The sequence below is a fragment of the Epinephelus moara genome, chromosome 24 (genome assembly GCF_006386435.1).
Source record: "Epinephelus moara isolate mb chromosome 24, YSFRI_EMoa_1.0, whole genome shotgun sequence".
NCBI classification, from domain to species: Eukaryota; Metazoa; Chordata; class Actinopteri; order Perciformes; family Serranidae; genus Epinephelus; species Epinephelus moara.
The window spans coordinates 36,270,027-36,284,629 of NC_065529.1; the positions used below are offsets into that span (position 1 = coordinate 36,270,027).

The 14,603-nt window shown below is 40.8% G+C and overlaps 1 protein-coding gene across 7 annotated transcripts; it reads right to left on the reverse strand.

Moving 5' to 3' along the window:
* Nucleotides 1–96: 96 nt before the first annotated feature.
* Nucleotides 97–12,022, reverse strand: ncoa5 (nuclear receptor coactivator 5). 7 transcript variants are annotated; one of them, XM_050037402.1, is made up of 12 exons: nt 11,902–12,022; nt 10,226–10,285; nt 8,270–8,543; nt 7,951–8,058; nt 6,690–6,753; nt 4,033–4,386; nt 3,827–3,945; nt 3,523–3,655; nt 3,157–3,359; nt 2,826–3,030; nt 2,541–2,632; nt 97–1,114 (listed from the first exon to the last, which is right to left on the reverse strand). In XM_050037402.1, the coding sequence occupies exons 3-12, from the start codon at nt 8,436–8,438 to the stop codon at nt 549–551; spliced, it is 2,013 nt and encodes a 670-aa protein (XP_049893359.1). In that variant the 5' UTR covers nt 8,439–8,543; nt 10,226–10,285; nt 11,902–12,022; the 3' UTR covers nt 97–548. The 7 variants fall into 7 exon arrangements, with proteins under 7 accessions (XP_049893359.1, XP_049893358.1, XP_049893357.1 ...); XM_050037401.1 differs by having other exon boundaries at nt 3,523–3,658; XM_050037400.1 differs by having other exon boundaries at nt 3,827–3,948.
* Nucleotides 12,023–14,603: the final 2,581 nt, after the last annotated feature.

Consider the following 14,603-nt stretch of genomic DNA (forward strand, 5'->3'; position numbering starts at 1 on the left):
AATGCTTATATCTCTATGGCTTCTGGCGATACCCGTTCCATTTTATAGATTTGTCAGCACAAAATGCAATAAACCAATACCATTTTATTACAGCAATTGTGTCTGGAGTTTTTAATCATGTTGTTTTGACAATGCAGTTGATACAAATTAAAAAGACACTATGCAAAACTATAAAACACAATAATTCATGGTTGGAAAAAAAAACGAGTCCATCGTAAACCAAAACAGACTGTATTTGACACATGCAACTGTCTCATAGTTCAACATGTAAGAAGACTGAATATTGATCTTCTGGCTAACAATTGAAGATGCAGACCATTAGGTAGACCGGTCGAGTCATCAAAGTAAATTTAATCAATTTCAGCAACTGAACACGACACTCTGAATAAAAAATAAAATAAAAAGATTAAAAGTTTTTACAAAACATCCAACCACACAATCTACCTATACACAGCTGGTAAATCACTGCACAGAGAACTGAGTGTCTACTTGTGTCACAGGGAGAGTGGACCTCACATTAGGAGAAGAAATTAATTCACTACAACCTTTTAGTAATGTCGGGGATACATGGACATAGGTGGGACCTGGCCCATGCTTGGTGCAGGCCTGGGGGGTGCCTGCTGAGATTGTGCCGAGCCCACCAGGTGGTTGAGAGACGGTCCGCTCTGAATGAGGGTGTCCAGAGCTTTCTGTACACTGGGGTTGTCAAAATTGATACCTGAAGCAGAGCTGGGGGGTCTCTGACCACCTGGTGCACCTGGCATGCGGCCTGGCGGGGGGCCATAGCCCTGGGCTGCAGCTGAGGCAGGTAAGGGTGGGCGGGTTGGGTTTTGGGAGCTGGGTGGCATAAGGGAGGCGTAGCCCTGCGTCTGGGAGGCGGAGGGTGGGCCAGCAGCGCCTGCTGACGCCCCCGTGCCACTGTTGAACAGGCTGAGGATTTTAGCCTGCAGCTCCTGCTGATGGCTGGGGTTTGCACCGCCGCTTGCAGCAGATGAGAGGCCGAGGTGGCTGCTCTGTGGGGCAGAGAGTGAAGAATGGGACGGAGGAGGAAGTCCTGCAGCGGAGGACGCAACTTCATGGTGCACTGCTGTAGGAGCTGAGACATGGACTGCAGCTGTAGGGTGACAGATTCAGTTAGAATGATGCTCTGCAAACTACAGTGTTTAACATGCAAACTTGTTTTTCAACAGAGAAAATGGAGCAGTATTTCTTTTACAATCCTACTTTACAAGATTACTGAGGGATAAGTTTACTTTTTTTTGTGTTTTTTTTTTTAAAAAAAAAGCTATGCTCAGAAATGTACACCAAAAAGATTTTGGTTGCTGTAATAGTTCTTCCTCCCCAGCCTGACTTGACCAGACCAAATCTCAAATGCAAGTTTGTCTGAAACCTCTCAGTTCATTTTTACTTTCAACAGCTGTAGATCAAAATGCCTCTGGATGCAATTGGATACACCTACAACTGCTCACAGCAATGAATCGTGACACAGCACTCAGAGATGGCTGAATATGAATAGACTGCAGGGTACAGAGATGAGCTGTGATGGTGCAGCATCAATATGTCTGTGGTGCCATTTTGCCATCAGAATTTGAAAAAAGTACTTCAACAGAAGTTCCAGTTCAGCCGCAGCCATTTTGGCTGTTTACAGAAATACCTCAATGGTGTACCTTTTTACTAAGCTAGGTTTGTGTGTCACGAGTGCGAGGGTGCGTGAGCTATGAATGACATCAATGCATCTTTTGCGTTAAGTGCAAAGGCTCTGAGTCATCAGTCATCATCTGAAACATGCCCCCATATTAGAAAAAACAGTTGTTATTTCCTGGAAATCTGTTTGAATAGAACAGGACAGACGAATTTGTGTTTCGTAGGATAGCAAAGTCATGACCTGCCTTACTCTGCCTATCCAACCTCACTCCTCTGGCTAGAACCTAACTAACCCAACCAACAAAGGCAGTGAGTACTAGCCAATCATAGGTACAGTAGGGCAGGTCGAGCCTTCGCTACCCCAGGAAATGCAAATCGGCTGAAAGGAGGGGAATGAGACGTAACGTCCAGAGCAAATATAACATGAGTTTGCAGATTCATCTGGTTCCCAGGCTTCTTTCTTGCAATACTGGCTGAGATTTTTCTTTTAAACAATTCCAATGTGGTGATGTGCGACTAAATCTACAGTCTTCATTCTGTTTATAAATGTATTGTGAAATTGAGCTACAATTAACAAGGCTTCAGATATCTGAGTTACAGGAATTTAATATGTTTCTTCTGTCTTTTTAGTGAAAAATTCCACAAATTTACACACACCGTTTCCCTGCTAAGCTGCATCAGAGGACTAGTGACTAAGAGGGAATTTTAAACTGAAAAGGTGAACATTGGAAAATACTTGATTTGTCTGACTCAGAGTGCTAAAGCCTTACAATAACTACAGCAGGGCCAGTATGAACAGGATGGATTACAGGCCCCAGTTTCTCTTTTTGATGTTATGCTAGCATTGTTTTAACAACAGACGTGAACAAATGTGAACCTATTCTTTCTCCTCTTACCTGCGAGAGGGTCTGCAGTGTTCCGCAGCAGCCGGGCTCTTTTGTCCTTCAGGTACGCAATGAGACCATCCAGTTCCTCTGGGGTTACAAATCTACCCGGCAACCACACAGAGAAAAAAAGTCATTATTCCAAGTGTTGAGACTTAAAACAATGCATGAGAAACTAAAAGTAGACCTACAACATGTAAACTGTACATTGCATTAAATCCTACGTTCTTCAAAGCTCCAATTTAATTTCATTGTTCATTCAAGACGTTACACAACACAAGATATTAAAGCAGATACCTGTTTTCAGACAGGAGTGTGATGGCGGTGAGCACAGAAATAGGATGGCTCTCTCTGTCAGCCTCCCTGAGTAACACGTCGTCCGCCATCTTGGCAGCCTTTCTGGCAATCTCCTCACGTTCTTTTTCACGGTTTTCAACTTTGTAGGCGTCATAATTGTGGGCAACCAGCATCATGGCGTCCTGCATCGGCATGTTTCGGTGCTCTACAGCAAAACAGAACATAATGTCAGTATGTAAAACATCAAAGATAGACACCTTAGAAATGCTGATCTCTTTGCTTGTGGAGTAAATGCACCAACCAACAGGTGCATACTGTCATATCACGTTACCTTGCGGTGTGCCGAACAAAATGTTGACAGTGCAGGACCGGTGGACCTGGTGCTGCTGGGTAATGATGATGGCGAAAGGAGTGCGGGCTCGGCCTACATCCTCCAGAGCCTGGGTTAGTGACACTTCTGTGTTGAGGAAGATCAGATCCACCACCATGCCCAAATCACGAACCTTCCGCCCGACCGTCTCCGCATACTCCCTACAGTTGTTTTTGAAGCACAAGTACACACGGGCAGACGCACACACACACAAAGACGCACAAAGGAGCAGTATGAAATGAAAATGCCACATACTGGTCGAACATTTACAGAGAGGTTTCAAGATCAAGATCTGGGTTTCCTTTGAATGTCAGAAAGTGGACATACTTTTGCGCCTTGTTGACGACAATCACAGAGCAGTCTACAGGACGGTCCGTGTCGTAGCGCCGCTGGAGTTCTTCATAGTACTGTCGATACAGTTCATTACGCCGACGCTCTTCAGGTCGAGCACGATCATCTGCTGCTGAAGGTTGGAGGGGAGTGGAAAATTTAATGTCAGTGAAATTTTCAGCAAACAAAACCTCTGTCAGACAATTCCTGGTTCAACTCTGTCACACTACGAATACTGCCGCTGTGCAAACTTCTTACAATAAAATGTGCATTGTGCACGTACGCTGTGTAGTATACATACCCTCTGGCTCACGCCGTCCGTTCCAGGGGTCTCTGTAAGCATCTCTGAAGGGTTCATCCTTCCTCCGGTAATACTCGTCTGCACCACTGCTACTGCGGAAGTATCTGTCATAGTCTTCTCTGCTGTATGGAAACATTTCAGGTTCAGAGATATTGCAACCGCTTAATGCTGGACTTCTAATCAGTGGACTGAGTGTCAGTAGTCACCTGTATGGGGGATCTCGCGGGTCTGGCCCTCTGGGGTCTGAGCCTCTGGGGTCCGGGCCTCTGGGGTCCAGGCTTCTGGGATCTGGGCCCCTGGGATCCGGGCCCCTGGGATCCACGCCCCTGGGGTCTGGGCCTCTGGGGTCTTTGTCTCTGCTCTCTGAGCTACGGTACCGGTAATCATGGTCACGACCCGGCCTTGAATCCCTCCCATCACGGCTGTCCCGGGACTCACGCCCATCACGTGCATCACGGCTTTCCCGAGATTCACGGCTGTCCCGAGTATCACGGGCATAGAGGGGTGAGCGTGACCGAGGCCGGGGATCTTTGCTGTCCCCATAACTTCCATACTGGGCCCTGAGAGAGAAGTCATCAATTAGTGCAAGGACAAGCAAGAGTTTAGGCTGCCTATGAAATACTAGAAAGGGTAATGGGAACTTCTGTCCACATCTCATGAGGACAGGGCTACAGTTGGTGTTGTATAATTAATCAAATGAATCTGTATTTATTCAATATGAAAAGATGGAATACATTTATTCGCAGAACTGAAGCAGAGTCACGGAAAGCAGCTTTCATGTTCGCAAAGGCAGCTAGCTCAATTTCGATCCAGGAGGTGATTCCGCTTTGAGTCCTCTCAACAACGATCTTTTGGAAATGTCCAGCGATCCATGTACGCAACAACATCGATTTGTCAACCATTTGATGTTTATTGAAGATTGACCCCAGCTAAAAAAATACACAAGTACCCTCGCTGTTTAACCTTTTCGAACGAGGTGGTTTCTTTTGCACTATTAGCACAGTTTGCTTGTGAAGATTTGCGATTCGTTTTTCAGAAAGCCACATTCCCATACTGCAAGTATAGGGTTAGAAAAACGCTAAAGGCAAAAGGTATGTATTTGCTTGAAATTTTCTCAAGAAAATAAATTAAAATGGAAAAGTAAAAGTTATTAATCTCGCCTTTGATAATTTTCAATTCATTTTCAGGAGGAAAATATTCTGAATTGTACAGAAAACAAATCAAGCTGTCCAAAACTTTGACTAGAGTTAACTAGGAGTTCCTAAAAATGTGCCCGAGGTGTAAACAAGTGGCAGTTTGAACCTTTCATGTTAAGAAAAGGTGAATAGGTGCTCACTCTTCTGTTGGAGTTGGATACTTGGATATTGCCATTATTTACCAAGGGCCCTGACAAACCAAGACAATGGTCAGCCATTGGTGAACGTCTCTTGCCTTAGTTTTGCAGTGTCCTGCACCATTTGCACCAGTCGGCCTGTCTGCTGTGTGTTTTGGCTGATTCAGTGTGTTGAATCAGTGTCTGAGACAGCAGAGTCTGACGGTAAGAAAAGTCACGCCAATTGGCAGTTCAGCTCAGTGGACGAGAAGTGAAATCCAAGTGAAAGCAAATAAACACCTAAAGTCAAGAAGACGCAAGTTAAAATTTTTAGCCCTCAAGCTCTTTTGTAGAAACAGTTCACAACTGTTTGTTATTATTCGCTAGGCACAGTTAATATAATTTCCTCTTTCCACATCAGGTTGTTTATGTGCTAGTTGCCTAACTACAATCTTGAATCCGTCCCGTCAGTCTTCTGGTTTCCCCTTTGAATGACGAATACAGACTACTGCCACCCACTGGTATGGAGTTATTTCCTCGCACACAAGCACAGAACGAACGTGCTTGTTGCCGTTGGCTGTAGTCTTTGCGGCGTGTTCAAGCGCAACTTTTTTGCCGAAACACAGGTGACGTGAGGCAACGCGACGCTGGCCTTCGATGCCACTAGTTCATTGATGTCAGATTGGTGTGTCTAGGTTTTAAAGATGCTCTCCCACAACTATTCACTTTAGTAGAATTTAAACAAAGGCAATGGACCTCTCAGCAGTTTCAGGTGGTTTTCTTAGAATGTGCGTCTTTGCTTAAACCCTCAAAATTTGTCGTGTTTCGTGTCCATGATGTTCAACTCCCAAGTGAGGCACAGTTGTATGTTTAAAAGTGGAAAGATAAAACAAACCAAAGGATTCCTTTTACCACATTTCCTTGAGAAAACTGAGCATCACAACAGTTTAAAGTTACAATATGCAACTTGGTCATTAAATTAAGCATTATTTACCTTGGTCTGTGATACTGTGTGTGTGAAAGCCCGACCCCGCACCCAAATCTCCCTGAAATAACCTTCTCAATGTGTGCCATGTTTTATTGCATGTACTGAATCATCTGTTATGAACGAGCATCAGTCTGTTCCTAAGACCACAGTTTTCTTACGATTAAAGGCCAAGCACCTGCTGAACAGATATGTGGCAGGGTGGGACTAGCATTGTGTTTCCTCAGCTGGAAAGTGGCATATTCTAGCGATAAGATGAAATGTGGAAGAAAACTACACTACGAACACAAGCGGTTAAAAGCCATAAGACAAGAATCTTTGAGACAAAGACACTTTAAATTACATTCATATGGCTATTTTCTTTATTTCAACACATCTGGAAATTTTAATTTAGAGTGAAATATTGACTGTCCCATGAACCATCACAAACGCATCTAAAAGATACGGCGGATTCCATTAAGAGGACTTCACCACTGGTGGAAATGTCAGTTGAGGATAAAGTTATACGCTTTACAGGCACCTCAGATGTGATGGTAGTTCTTCATACCCATTTCACGTTACTTTACCTTCGTGGAGGGCTCTGCTGGGATTGAGGTTTAGCTTGCCGTCGCTCCACTGCCATATTTACATCTGAAAATAAATCAATCCAAACGTTGAACACAACAGTGACATGTAAATCAGCTTATGCTTTCACGCAGAACGGAGTGGCCGCGTCAACACTTCCACGATCCAAATGAAATTGAGCTCCGATATCCAAGCTTGAAAAATCCAAACTGGACGAGAGTCAAAATGCAGCAAATCGGATCGAATTGAGTTTAGGATGAAAAAGAAATGAAGGGAGTCCTTTTCTACCTTTAAAAAATTGGCTTAACACAAGCAAAGCTTGAAATTTGGCCTTCAGAAACTCCCAAAACCACAATTGCTCATCTTTGGTGACACATTTAAATCAACGCTGAAGAAAATTCCGACAGTGTTGAAAATAAAACAAGAGATTTCAGAGATTCAGGCTTTGCCAGAATTTAATAATGCACTTGTTTATTTGTTTTGTATGTCAATGATGTAACAAATCTACAAAAAGGAAAGTTGAAGTAGAAAAATCATAAGAACTAAACCTTCATTTTCATAGTTGTAGGTCGAATCATACATCCTACACTTTGAGAGGTTAGATGTGGACAAGCATTGGGCTCCACTTTTATCAGTTGTTATGGGCATTTCATTTACTGGATGCAGCATTTCACATCATTAAAACTGAGTTTAAAGGAACAGATCACTTTAGGCTTTTTCTTCCTCACTAAATAAAATGGAGGATATCTCAGCTTTCATACAAAACCTTTATCACAGAAAGTGTTAATCCTTAAGATTGCTTATTTGCTTCTTTGTCTTTGCCGGCATTTTTATTAGCTGCGACCAGCAGGTCTATAGCTCGCTCTGTCAATTGACTGGTTGGTCAGTCGGTGAGTCCACAAAAATTTACCCGCCCTTTGGCAACCACACTTTTCCCCTTTGGAAGCTGAAATTTGGCATGGAGGTCAAGTGTGTGTGTATGTGCCTTTGTCTTCATGCCAATTGACTACAAGGGGGTGCTGCAATGGGTTGATGCTTGCGCCTGCGTGGTCGCAGCTAGTATAAATTTGCGCTTGTTAATCACCAAATCCACAAAAGCAGATTATCTTCAGGATTAACAGTTAAATCTTCATGCCCAGTCATCAAAGGTTTCCACACAAAAACTTAACCATACTGATTAACTTGGGTTTTGTTGTTCATTGTACACCAATAAAAACGTTCCTTTCTAGCCAAACAATCATACCCACTGCAGTTGGGGCTTACCTATTTTATAACCTTTATATATTCGACCCTTTTGGGCCGCCTTTGCAGCTTCGGCTTCCTCAACACGTTCAAATTGTACAAATCCAAACCCACGAAACATGGACACGCCTGGAAGAGGAACATTTTAAGTGGCACAGACTTAGGATCATTTTGAGGAACATTTTGAATACCGGTCTACCCACTTTAAAAAATGATCAGTAGGGACACCATTACGAATTTTACATACTTGCAATTCATGAATAAACACGACTCATGATGCTTAACGCTACTGGACATTTCAAATTATTGCCATGAATTTAACTTAGTGTGTTTTACTGACCAAGTATCTTCCCATATGGGCTGAACATGTCTTCCAAATCCTTCTTTTCCATGTCGGAGGTTGGCAAATTCCCAACAAAAATGCGCCTCTCCAAATCTCTCGGATCGCTACTGCTGCAGGAGCGTGAAAAACGCCCCGGTGATGGGCTGCGGCTTCTTCTGCGAGACATGACTTGATCCAAAGGCTTTACTGGTTTCTTTCTTCTTGGGTCTCAAATGCTTGAAAATATTCGATTCGATCGCTAATGACCGCCTTTAAATTGTCGTCCACAATCCTGAAACATGTCAGTGAGTTAAGAGATCAAATTCCTTGGGAAAGATGAAAAGTTTTAGCAGAGCAAAAGTTGCAGATCAAAATCACATCAAAGTTCAGACAATGGAAATGCTGTGGAAAATTCATTTTTAAATGCAGCAAATATTCAAATTTGGAACAAATCGTGCTGGTTAAAGTGCGAATTCGTCGGAAACCTTGTGTTAAAAAAAATCTGAACGCATCCTGCATTTTTCTGGCACTCACTTGCACAGCAGGATATTAGATCAACACGGCACTGGACGTTTGCATTTGAGTGAGCTAGCTTTGAGTTATTGCACAAAGCCAGCAGTGGGACATCGGTGTATAATTAATGTACGTTATTGAACGCAAATGTAAATCTGTCACGCAAATTCGGTGATCCATTGGACTTCCATCCCGATTATCCCTCCAGCAGGGATGTGAAAGCCTTACCTAACTAGCCTGCAATTTCACTTCACCCACTGTGGTTTGGCAACGTCTTTTGCTTGACACAAACATCATTTCATGAAGGAACGCAGATAAACCGTTTCTGCACCTGATCAAATGTACACTTGCTGAACTTACAGCACACTTTTCTCCCCCCACCAGGGTGGCTGCTCTGGACTCCCACACTAATATCTTGTAGTGAGAACGGAGAATGAAAGATGCCATCTGGCTTTATAAAGCAAGAGATGCGAGGCAATGTGTTGGAAAAGAAAATGAAGTCAACACAAGCCTGAAGTGATTTTCTTTATAAGAACTTTGTCCGACGGGTGTATCCTGTATTAATGGCAAGCCGTTAGAGACTGTGCAATGATATAAACTGGCTACCATGACATTACATCAAATGTGACATGACTCTGTGCCGCCATGTCATTTTATGCTAAAATAAGCCATCTGAAGACAAGCTACCTGTCAAAACTGTTGAAGAATGGCTTTAAGTTGGTTGTGAAAAACACATTTCACAGTATGCAATGTGAAGCCGTGAACATTTCACGCAAATCAAAATCGCAACGTAATCCTGTAGTGGCGCCAGCTGTCAAATACCGAGCGAACGTCAACTCTCCAGCATGATGAAGCTCAGCATCGCAACATAAAAATGGACTCTTGGCGGTAAATTGTCACGATCCCAGAATCAGACGTTCAAAATGTTCCATGACATAAGTTTAGAGTCGCATCACCCATCCCAACTTTGTCTCTCTGTAAAACTGTTAAGCAATGCAGCTCACAGCGTTTCAGTTCATTTTTGTTGAGGAAAATTTCCCACAGTTAGGTCGTCATGATTTCACTAAAAAGCAGTGCGGGCAAATCTCGAACAGAGTTTCCAACAAATCAAAAGCAGCATTTATTCAAATCATCCTCTTCTCGTGAAATGGTAAAAATATCTTGAGGAAAATCGGACTGATGAAATTAAACCACAGGCTTATGATCACCTTGAAAATACCAAAATACAAATGTCTGCTTTTGTTCAAAGAAACTTAAGTCTCGAGGATAAGTTGATGTCTTTAAGTGGCCAACGTGGCACAATTTAATATGATTTCAGCAAGAGACAATCTCTACATGTTTTCAGTCCCAACACACATACATTACAAACGGAAATTAGAAAGTGAAGGTATTTGTGTTAAATTACACGCATGGCTGGGAATAAAACAAAATACTTTTTTAGAGGAGCAACCCTTTACCTACCTTAACTTAAACCTGGATGCACTGGAGTCTACAGCCACTTAATTCAAAAACCTCAAGTGTCTGAAAAGGAGAGAAAAAAATCAATAACTTAACACGTTTTTATAAATACAACACTTCAAATGCACTACACACTTGTTCCCAAACTGGGGGTCCCAACTCCGACTTGGGGATGCCAAAGCTTCACTGGGGTCAAGAGGCTTTCTTGATTTTAAGGTGTAAGAAAACATAAAATATATACATACAGTAGGCCTACTACATCTTTCATTTTTGAAGATTATTATTCAACATACAAACTTTAAACAATCTTACAGGATATGGGCACAGTGAAGACCTAAACACAAGCTGTACTCACGGAGCCTTTAATCTGGTAAATAGCCTCATCCTGCATTAGAAAAGTACACACCTTAAACAACGAAAAAGCTAATTGCACAATAGCTGAAAGTCAGGGAGAAGAAAACACATTTCTAGGAACACAGCCTTTGGTATATGTATGATTTTTTAAAAACATGCATGCATACTACAGAGTTTCGCCAAAAAAAACAAAACGTTTCTAAAAATCAGGAAACTCGTCTCCAACATAATATTCAAAGAAAAGAAATCAGCTCAAAATTCAAACTGCTTTTGCAAGTTTTGGATTCACTATTTGGGTTAATTGTACAATGTATCAGTTGTTCTGTACTGTTACTGTTACGCACTGAAAATAATATGACATATCTACAAAATGTCTCTTAGTCAATGATCACCAGTTTACTCAATGATAGAAAAGGGGTTGGAAATCACTGCTCTGTCTGTAGTAGCTTGACACTAAACTGATAATGGTCTCTGAAGGTAATAATGAAAGCCAAGTTCACTTTAAGACGTGTATATAATCAGCAAGTTTTGGAAAATCACAAATGGATTTTCATAATAAAAACGCTATTAAATTTAGGCATGAAACAAGAACAAATATTTTTGTACACACTAACTGTGTTCCCATATATTATTTATAGGGAACGCACAATGGTTTAAATGTATTCCAAAATGGCTACCTAGCTATCAGTTATCTATCCATCCATCCAACAGCTGACTGTTGTGACTTTGTACTCTCAGGATATAATGTTCCCTGGATTACGGACCATCTGTATTTATGCAATATGTGACAGACTTCAAGTAGAACAGAAACTATCCGCAAACATATAGTAATATAGGACTAGTAATAACATTCTTACTAAATACGGTTGTCACGAATTTAATTCGTACGCACATTTAATAATCAGTACTTGGGTATAGTTTTAAACAGTGTTTGATTGTTCGCTTTAGCGGTGCGCGTCCCCGCGAGGTGCCTGTTGTACTCGGCGGGCAGGCCGGGACACCGGTCGCGCTGCAAATGGCCGCGCCGCACGCTACAGTAACGACTCGTGGGAACATATTGTTGCTAGCTAGATTGTTTTTGGCGTTAAAAATCGTATTTATATCGTTGCACTTTCACACCGCCATATATCTATGTACCAATAGTTAACTACTATGCGGTTGCGATGTGCTCGTAGCGAGGTTAGCAAACGATAGCTACTTCTCGTTAGCTTAGCTAGCACACGGCTAGCTTCGCAGTTAACAGTTAAATGAGCAGCTGCCTTACGGTATATATTTTCACTGCACATGCCGTTTTATTAAAGGCAGTAAAGCAACTATTCACTCACCTTCAAAGTGAATTTTATATCCGTGTACAAACTCTCAAGACCACGAAAAGGTCCTGGCGATTACGCTTGCTTTCCACAAAGCCGCTTGTCTTCTTCTACTTCATTTACGGCAAAGGGATCTGATTTACGGCAGTCTTCTTCTTCTACGGTCACGGCTACTATTGAACGACATCGCCCCCTACTGACTTGTAAAATCTACTGCTTTGTGTGGAACTATAATTAATTTGTCCACAAATTTCTGAAGTATCATGGCTTGTCAAAAAAAATAAATACAAAAATAATAATAATCCATGATGTAGTTTTTGCTACAAGTATTATGCATTTCTGCTTTTCAGTATTTATGCAAACATTAGTAGTAACTGATACACACGTTTATACATCCACACAGAAAATATGATAGATACACCTTTATTGATCCTCAGTGGGGTAATTTGGTTGTTGCAGCAGTACAAAGACAGGAAATAATGAAGCATATGTAGTATATTAAGATAATATAGTATAATAACATAATATGGTACATTGTGTAAATAATCTTGTTCAGTTTACAATATATATATGTATATATATATATTTATTTACGTTTATGTTTGTTAATAATTCCTGTTTATTTAACTATATATTTGTAAATACTATTGTTTAAATTTCTTATATTTTCACGTATCTTTCCTCTCTTGCAAGGAGCACCTGTAACATAAATAATTTCCCCTCGGGGATCAATAAAGTATTTCTGATTCTGATTCTGATTCTGATTAAGATATAGTAGAGGATATTAGACATACCACAAGGTGAAGGACAGTGATTTACTATAAAATGATATATAGTACAGTACAACAACTATAATAAATAGTGAGCAGCAATATAACATTGCATATAGTATAACTTAGTGTAGAATATAACATAATATGTCGTACAGTATTAAGACAGGCAGGCATTTACTGGACACAATGGAGAAATAATTTATTTTAAGGCATAATAAGAATAATAAGCTTCTTCCTCGTTTATCTGTTTGTCCATATGAAGTTGTTGAGAAAATTATTTAAGCTTGTGTCCCCCTCAACCAACACAGAATTACATGTCAAGCATGTACTGACTATGGGGCCACTTGTGCCTCGCATTAATGACACTAGTAACTGCTGTGTCACCACACAGGGAGCATTTATGCCAATGTTGGGTTGTAAACAAGCTGTCCGTACAGTGTGTGCCTGTTTCTCTGCAGCAGCATCCTGCTCAGGTTGTTTGTTCTTTTTCTTCAGGCGTCTTGGCACTGTTGATTCTGTGTGACGTGTCCTTTAGCTCCACATGTGGACAGCAGCTGTCTTGCCTTGTCCATGGTCTTACTATCTGATTGGCACTGAAGACTTTCTCAGTAGTTCTCAATAAAATGTTGTTTCCCTTTCTGTAATTTGTGTTTATCATGTCTTTATTTTGCAAAGATTTTAATAAATACGATTGAAGTGTATGTATGGGGTCAATTCAATTTGGAAACACAATATTTGCAAGGATCCTTAGCAGGTTTTCCTACCATCTAAATAATAATAACAGACTAAGTTCCCAAATAAACTCACTGCCAAGATAAAAGCTAGAATGAGCCTTATAAATGTATGTGTGTTGCCCAGTGATCTACAGTGAATGACCCTAATTTAAAGATGAGTGAGCCCACTGGACTATTCACCTGTCACTCATGCAATGATCTAAGATTTCCATGTAAACTATAACATTTAAGGGATGTCTAAGCGTTATTGTGATTCATATTCATTATTTACTCCTATACCCTTGGTCTTTCTTTCTTTTCTTGTCTTGTTTCTTTCTCTTAATTCAGACCTGTAATATGACTGTGTTAATTCATTAAAATTATATTATTAAATGCGAATTAAAAAGCCAAACACGCCTTCATGCTGCCACTATGCTTCAAATGAAAGTATCACGTGAGGTGCAACTTCTCCATGGCTCCATACTCTGGGCTGATGCTGCGTTCAAGTTAATTCGGAGTTGTCGTAATTAGGAGTTTCATTGTGTAAATAGCGTTCATGTCAACGTCCAGGTCAGAATTAAGACCACGAGAATCGATTATTTCTAAAAGTTCACATCAGTATATGAACACATACCAAGCAAAACCAAACAAATGTGGATTCTTTCGATCTCCGGACAGATGGAAATCCTTTTCCGGGCAATTAAACCCAAATGTAATTAATGAAATGCTTTATATTATTAATGCGCAGTAATTTTTAACATCACACGACCAATTGCAATGTTTATCTACAACTGTCTTGAAATGTCCAACCATGTAAACTTTTCAAGCTGTAAACATAAACATCCTTAACGTCTGTACGGTCTGTACAAGCCCTCCCAAAAGACTTGAACGCGTCAGGGTTGCCAGGTTTGGACATCTACTTCAGCTTGTATGTAAAAGTAATAGAAATTGTGTGAATATTTATACATTATTGTTTTATTTAAAAATATATTTTGTGTTAATATTTAACAGATGTCTTTTAAAAAATATCCCGGACTTAATTACTTATAAATACGGTGATAATGTTGAGACTACTAATTTCGTCGTTCGGAATTCAGACATTTATTTTTCTGAATCGTTTCTATTTCATTAAATGTACGTCTTGTATTCAGGAAAACATAAGACAGTGAGCTCCTCCACCGCAGGACAGTTTTCCTGGTCGGCCCTGCGGTTGTTTTGGGAGGAGTCACAC

Excerpts from the sequence above, each read along its gene's own strand:
- ncoa5 (XM_050037398.1), bottom strand. The coding sequence starts at position 8,438 with ATGTCTCGCAGAAGAAGCCGCAGCCCATCACCGGGGCGTTTTTCACGC. Across the intron at positions 6,754-7,950 it reads ATATAAAGGTTATAAAATAG|ATGTAAATATGGCAGTGGAG; the intron begins GTAAGCCCCAAC and ends ATTTATTTTCAG. Across the intron at positions 3,031-3,156 it reads TTTGTTCGGCACACCGCAAG|AGCACCGAAACATGCCGATG; the intron begins GTAACGTGATAT and ends GTTTTGCTGTAG.